Source organism: Salvia hispanica, chromosome 1, assembly GCF_029641045.1.
Source record: "Salvia hispanica isolate PSC_SH4W2 chromosome 1, Shi_PSC_v1, whole genome shotgun sequence".
NCBI classification, from domain to species: Eukaryota; Viridiplantae; Streptophyta; class Magnoliopsida; order Lamiales; family Lamiaceae; genus Salvia; species Salvia hispanica.
In genome coordinates this window covers 17607054-17614611 of record NC_142692.1, presented here as the reverse complement: position 1 = coordinate 17614611, position 7558 = coordinate 17607054, and the positions used below count along the sequence as shown (strand labels likewise).

At 35.6% G+C, this 7558-nt stretch overlaps 1 protein-coding gene across 2 annotated transcripts; it reads right to left on the bottom strand.

The window, feature by feature from the left end:
• Nucleotides 1-863: 863 nt before the first annotated feature.
• On the bottom strand, nt 864-7001 carry LOC125221110 (fimbrin-2-like). Of its 2 annotated transcripts, none has more exons than XM_089062832.1 (14): nt 6741-7001; nt 6467-6640; nt 5388-5629; nt 5127-5298; nt 4966-5004; nt 4728-4796; nt 4528-4644; nt 3892-4103; nt 3036-3191; nt 2613-2812; nt 2349-2506; nt 1752-1848; nt 1359-1450; nt 864-1273 (listed from the first exon to the last, which is right to left on the bottom strand). In XM_089062832.1, exons 1-14 carry the CDS (start codon nt 6798-6800, stop codon nt 1085-1087), a joined length of 1977 nt encoding a protein of 658 aa, XP_088918958.1. In that variant the 5' UTR covers nt 6801-7001; the 3' UTR covers nt 864-1084. The 2 variants fall into 2 exon arrangements, with proteins under 2 accessions (XP_088918958.1, XP_088918957.1); XM_089062831.1 differs by having other exon boundaries at nt 6714-6999.
• Between the last annotated feature and the right edge of the window lie 557 nt (nt 7002-7558).

Here is a 7558-nt window from a genome sequence, read left to right as displayed (position 1 = left end):
AAAACTTGATCTATATTTGGAGAAATATTCTTGCCAAAACAGGCTCATGAGTCATGAACACTTTATCTCGATCAGAAATGATCAACTAGGGGACACTATATTTCAGATGAATGCGACTGCCACAACTCTCCTAGTAAAATTATGGGAGAGGGTTATGAAATGTGTGTATTTTGATAATAGGTCGACAACCACCATCACTACATCTTTTCCAGCCTATTGCGATACTCCCTCAACAAAATCTCCATTGAGATATCCAAAATAATAAGTGGTAACTTTAAATCCTAAATTTACTCCAAAAATTGTACATAGTATAAAAATAAAATGCTGATCGTTGACTTGGTACCTGATACTAAAAAATATCTAACCCCTTGATGATAATATTTAGTACATGATCTTTCGACGAATTCCCGAATTATAATTGAGGAAGAAAATTGACTCAATTCATGCTTAGTAATTTCGTCCGAATAAATAAAAAAGCAATTTATGGCTTGAAGTTTTATTTATTTATTTATGCCTCGTCATTTACCTTTATAAAATTTTACAAATTTAATCAATCATGGCCTGAATCTTGGTCGAGTATCCACAAAAATATGGTCGCTATTGTTGATTTGAAATAGGTTGAACTAAAATGCTTTTGAGTTGTGGATAATGAGAAATGAGATGCTAGTTATTTCAGTTTACACTAGAAAGTTACTTTTTGCCAAAAATAAAAACGACTCAATTATCTTGGAAGTTTCTAAAATTAAAAAATGACTCAATTAACATGGATCGAAGGGAGTATACTATGATTCACGATTGAATATTAGTATTATTTGCTACATGCCAACAAGCAAAGACCACGCAATAAATCTGGCATCAAAAGGTTGTACAAGGAGCACTCTTGTATACCAATCCAAATACACGTTTTTTTTGGCTATACACATACATACATGAGCTGTTTTCTGCTTCAGTAAAAAAACTGCATTCAAATCGCTCAATATTCTTCTCTACACCCTTCAAAAACACTAACCATTTCCAAAATTTCCAATCAAAAATCAATACAATATACTATTTGCTTGGTTTCTTACCCGATGTCAAGGCGACATCAGTTACTGCTGCTGTCATCTGTTGATGATTCAGAGGCTGTGTCGTCGACTGTCGAGTTTGAGCTCGAGTCGACAAGGCTTCCTGTCTCAGTGTCTGAACCTCCACAAGCTCGGTCTTCAACAGGTTGTTGTTTCAAGGTCCAATACATAATACTTGCTGTCAATGTCAGCATCATCTTTTGATTCACCTAATTTATTCAGATAAATTAATATGTAAGAATAAGGAAATGTAGAAAACGTGAATTGTGCTCGTGTAGGAGAAACAAGAAATACCTCAATTATGTCTTCAGGGAGCAAAAATATGGAACATCCAAGTTTCCTTGCAATGCTAATGATGTAGGTTGCATTCATTTTCTTCTCCTCCTCTGTAACATTCAAAGATACAACCCCTAAGATTCAGTTGCATGCTAGAGAAAATGATGACAGAAGGAAAAGGACAAAAAGATATTGTTGCGTGATATTCTCCAATACCAGGAAATTAAAACGAGCATAGTATACGCACTTTGTTAGAACTTTGTTACACATCCTGTCTTGTTAGGTTAGGTATACATAAATTGCCAATAATTCAATGCTTTACCAAAATGTTATGCAAAGTTTCACACCATAATCATGAAATACTAGACGGAAAGAAAAACTACCTACAAGTTCAGTTAGAAGTGAACTTACCACTTGATCCTTTTGTGACAAGACTCCAATTGACCGATCTTGGGTGCACAGCACTAAGAAGCTCAAGGAAGAAAATTCCATCAGACAACCTCTTATCCTGCAGTTGGATATTGTAGATACTTTCAGGAATCACAAAAAAATATCAGGTGCTAAAATTGACCAGTGTGCTTGCATGGATAAGTTAAGCTAAAGCTGGTATGCAGGTGCTGCTAAAGTACTTTATTAGCTTAGTGGCATCAAAAGAATTATCTTTGTAAACTCACTGTTATTATTAAATGAAGAATAGAATATTTAGTATCAAGCTTGCCCAGCATTGGATTAATAAGATTACAATTAAAGCAAGTACTATACTGTGTAAAGTTTTGAATGTTACAACGGCATCAGGCTTCAGCAAAGCTTAAGAATAACAAGTTCTAATGCAGGTAGCCAACAGATGTACCCTGGGGGGAGGGATAAAGAATTATTTCAAGACATGAATAGAAAGATGCTCGTTATACTATAGTTATGGCAATAAAATTGGAGCATCACCTAAAAAAACATGAGCAATGGTTCTAAGTAATACTAGTGTGAACATGGGAATTAACAAAAGATTAATACCTTGAAACTGTCCATACAGGTTTGGCTCCCTGCGTTTCTGACCTTGCTGTTAGCCCACTCCAAAATGTCAGCATCAGTAATTTCCTTCCCGTGAGAATGGGATCTTAGATGTTTCAATAGTTGAAGCATGTTACATCGCATCAATTGCCATAGATAGGCTGAAGAGTAAAGTTAAAACACATAAGTTAACATGAAATATTTACATGACAATAATAGGAGTTATAATGAGCTCAATAGCCTATAGCCCCCTCATTAAGAATATACCTAGTATCAATTTCTTGTTTCCTTGAACAATATCGTTTCCAGCAACGTTAACAAGGGAAAACTTCAACTGCTTCCCAATTTTGACAACTTGGTTGCAATTTTCTACTTTCCTGAATGGCATTTTGATTGGTGGCTTAGAAGCAATTTTCCAATTAACAATCCCTGGAGACACCTTGTCAAGTGTCTCTAAGAGTATCCATCTGCACACAACAGAATGATAGCATTCTTTAATACATTTACGCTAAAAAAATCTTCTGTTTAAAAGAACCAATTGTAGATTTAACTACACATATAAATCTAGTGAAAAAAAAGGCACAAGATTGTAATAAAAAACATAATAAATTTTTACAGTGTGTACATCTTAATTAGAAACCATGAAGCAGAAATGGAAGCTGGATTTGACTTGTTAGTAGCAACACTTACCCATTTCTGAGATCTTCAAAGACATTATCGATGTAAGAGGAATTTCCCAGACTATTTAGCCAAAAACGAAATACTCTCTCTTCTCTGGAGATTTGTGCATCATCAGGTTGAGTTTCAAGAAATGAAATATGTTTTGTTTGGGTTGACAGTCCATTCCTTCATATGAAATTAAAAATAACTGTAAGCAATATCGTAATAAAATAAGGAAAATAATATGTGTGAGTATGTGTGTGAGTGTGTGTGAGTCTGTGTGTGTGTGTGTGTGTGTGTGTGTGTGTGTGTGTGTGTGAGAGAGAGAGAGAGAGAGAGAGAGAATGTATGTGTATCAGGAAAAGCATTACGCATGGGAGAATTACATGAGAAACAACAAAACATTAATTAAAAAAGAAAAAGAAAAACTCTGAGTAGATCACATTTTCAACATTATGTGTCACTTGGCATATATGTATTACCAAAATCGGCAAAAGCTAATTTTCATTATAATATACAAAAATTTGATACTCGTAAGTAGTAATCATGCTTGAAGCGGACACTATAGCATATTTCTGAAAGTTAGAGATTTCAAGGTCAAGGGACAAGCATAAAAAAACAGAGGGAATAAGTTATTCAAAAGATGCAATGTAAGTGAAAGTCTTATTAGTATTTGCAGTTGGCTATAACTCAATTTATTTCAGAGCATGAAGTGATATGACAGATAACAGAGCCTAAATTGATATTAGTATAAACAGAAGAAGTTATACTATCTAACTCGTGGCTGCAAAGCATTTTTTCATCCAACATATTTTGGTGCATAACTGCATACATAATTCATAGGAACATTTACTTGTCAAAGTTAAATTTTTCCAGTGCCCCTCACCTATGCTGGAAGATGTGTGCTACAAATGCAAGATTAAGATTCGGAGAACCGTCCACAATATCTTTAGCTGTTAAGTATCTCTTGCAACCCATCTTATCGGCATGCTCAAGAACTAACTTTGCTCGTTCCAGAGGATCTTTAACTTTCAATGTGGAAGGATTGATGTGTTCTGGAGCCAGAACATTCAACAGATGAGCATAAGCCTCTGCATCCTACATAAATCATGACAGAATTCATGCCTTAAACATACCATTAAAAATTATAGCATACTTGAGATAGAACAGGAAAAAACCCACTGCTATACATATACTGAATTTTCTTTCAGGATAGAGAAGTTTATAAACATCAGTGAGATACTTCGAAGTAATTCTTAAATAATTTTATATTTATTCAAGCTTCAATTAATAAAAAATGCATCGAGTTATGGCAGCACCTGAAAACACCATTACATGCTCCCAGTTAGGATTGAAAAAGATAACTAAGTAAACTCATATATATATGTTATATCTGTAAAAGAACTGTATAAATACCCTAAGCAGCTATGGGAAGGTTGCCAGGAAGGAATATATTGCAATATGATAGAACAACAAAAGCTGAAAATTGAAGTATTTTTACACATCTGACATCTGCATTTACCTTCACGTCAGATGAGAAATTTGTAACTGTTTTTGAGTATCCTCCCTTTTTTAACTGAAAATTCATCCACCTGAGCAGGATCTTCTCTGGTGGTAAGCTCATCAACTCCTCCACATCCTACATTATCAAGTAATATCATAAACGTGCACATATGGGAAAAATCCATATTTTTGTTGAAACTTGAAAGCACAAGTGAGTACCTTGCTGTCGCCAACAAGCTCCACTAACTGTGGTGTATTCTTTAAATTGAGATCTGCCAGCAGTTGTATCTAGAACAACACATGAACTTGGATGTCAAGTTCCAGCAAGGGGCAAATAGTGGAAGGATTTTATAACTTTCGGTCTAACATTTGAAAGATCTAACTCCAAGCTGTTCAGTTTCTAGCATTGGAATATCATATCTTATACTATTATTGTTAAGCATGCAAGTATCCTCACCTTGATAATCTGAGATATGACCCCAAGAACAAGGTGCCTCTGCAAATCAGACACAAAGCAAGTTAAATATAAGCCTGTAATTCATGCCGTGGAGAAATTCATTATTGAAAACCACAACCGTAATCTTTAAATGATATCATTGTCCTATAACGTGAGCATACCCTTCCTTCAATAAAGTCTTGAGTTCCTATATTGACAACAGTACATCCAATTGCCTTGGCAGAGTTAAGGCATAAGGTATGATTCTCATTCCTCTCCCATGGGTTGAGCACCCTCTTTGTATTAATAGCCCGCTCGTCAATTGTTCCAGGCACAGCAACATTTATAAGCTTGCTGCATCAAGAGGCATTTTTCTGTTATTAAGTATTCAGAGCAACACTCAACATATAAAAGATGATAAAGACAAAATATAGTATCATCACCATATAAGAACTCCATCCTTGGCGATCTCAAAGAGATCGTTTGTTGCTGTATCTAAAGGAAGGTACTTTTTCAAGAATTCATCTTCTGCTAGATAGTTATTGATGTGAGCAACATATGAAGCCTTCTCAGACTCGCTTATGGTATGGAGCAATGTTGAGGTAGGAGACTTCAAAAATGCAGATGCGTTTTTTGCACCAATTCCCCTCTTTTCAGTGGCAAGCGCTTGAAGTTTAAGATAAACCTGTAGCGGTGTAAATCAAATGACACTCATTGATTTGATAAGTGCTGTACAGTGTAGAAGATATAAACAAACCACACATATAAGAAGCAATTTTCAACAGCTCTAACGGGAAATAACAACAAAACAGGGCTGGGAACAACTGCTTGAGCAAGGAGAAAAAAGGAAAAAATGAGAGGAAATATTCCACGATAACTGCTCATTGCAAGAAAGACTTTTTTACTGAATAAGATGAAGATGATAACCATCCTTGTTAGTACTAAGACATGAAACTTTGTTGATTTCGAAAACCCCAAAAGTTTCCAGGAAATGGATTCCTCCGGCATACTGCAAAAATACGATCCAATCCCAATTACAAAGTCAAGCGAAAAGAATGAGTTGAGATTAAATCTTAAGACAAGCATGAACCAAAGGTAGACGGCACTTATTTTTGCTGAGAAGAAAAGCGAACCCAGCGAAATATGAAGAAAAAAAAATAGATGTGGTAATACATAACTGTTCAAAGATCTGGGTACATAAACCTCTGAGAAACAAGTAAGTCTGATCGAATGCAAAATCAGCAATGAAGAAAACCTTTAAGAGAGTCAATAATTCAAACAGCACTCATTTGAAGATAAACATTGCCTTGCAACTCCTTAACTATCAAAAACACGGAATCACATATTTCGATCTCTATGTTTTTACACATCGCTCTAAAACAGGAAGGAGAAGGGATACGATTCTGATAATCTGTTAATTAAGTTTGAAAAAATTCTACAGCAAACAACCCTAACCCCTTCCGAAACACTGTTCTACTCCATCAATGAATGCAGAAAACACAGAAATGAGAAACATGACTACCCTCAAAAAGAGCTCAAAATCGACATCAACGTCGAGATTGTGATACGAATCGAGAAGAAACGCAGCTCTCTCGTGCTCCGTGAGAGTCTCGCCGACGTGCTTCAGCCTGGACATCTTCCCCGGAAGGTCCGCCAGCTTCAAACCTCCGTCGCTCTCCCTCCTTATGGATATGAACTGCAGGAAAGCGCAGTGATGAGAAGCGAAAACGAGAATAGAAGGATCGGAGAAGAATTGAAGCAACACTGACCGATGATTTTAAGGTGCGGAGCTCCACCTGAGTGAACTGGTTCTGGAGCCATGGATCGGAAACCAGGACTCCTGCATAAGCAGCCATGATTCGTGTGATAAAAATGTGAGGGAAATTGAAAAATAAAAGGAGAAATTGAGGAAGAAGAATAAAGGTGGATTGGATTGAGGGAGTGAGAGCAGGGCAGGAGGAGACACTAGGGACGGGGATAGAGCTGTCAGTTAGCTCAGTTTTTCAAAAATATTGGGAATTCAAATTTTGACGGAATTACCCTCTCAATTCGCATGCTATCTGTATTGGAATTCAAACGATGCCAAGATATCAGGAAAGCGATGCCACGCCCCTATTTTCAAATACTCCTATTTATATTGATGTTTTGTTTAATGCGAAGTTATTATTGAGGAAAGAAATTACTGTCGGTGTTTAATAATAACATGGGACATGGGTGATATACTTAAGTCCTAACTAGGGCTGGATAAATATACCGAAAAAACGGTATATCGATCGTATCGTATTGAAAAATATCGAAAACTATCGAATTTTCGGTATACCGAAACTTTCGGTACGATATAATATCGTATCGAAAGTTTTCAGTATGATAACGATATGAATTTTCTTATACCGCGGTATACCGTTTTATATCGAACATACGATATATATCGATATTATCGGTATATCGAAATATATCGAAAATCAATACGTATCGAATTATCGATACATGTCGTTTATACCGATGATGATGATGATGATGATGATGATGATGATGATAATAATAATAATAATAATAATAATAATAATAATAATATAATTTATTTTTTTAAGATTAAAAGTTTAAATCATAAATA

Bases quoted from the DNA above. Each gene is read 5' to 3' on its own strand.
- LOC125221110 (XM_089062831.1), bottom strand. From the start codon at position 6,800: ATGGCTGCTTATGCAGGAGTCCTGGTTTCCGATCCATGGCTCCAGAAC. The intron at 4,797-4,965 runs GTGAGGATACTT...GTGTTGTTCTAG, and splicing joins TCATATCTCAGATTATCAAG to ATACAACTGCTGGCAGATCT. The intron at 1,274-1,358 runs GTATTTCTTGTT...TGAATAAATTAG, and splicing joins TCCCTGAAGACATAATTGAG to GTGAATCAAAAGATGATGCT.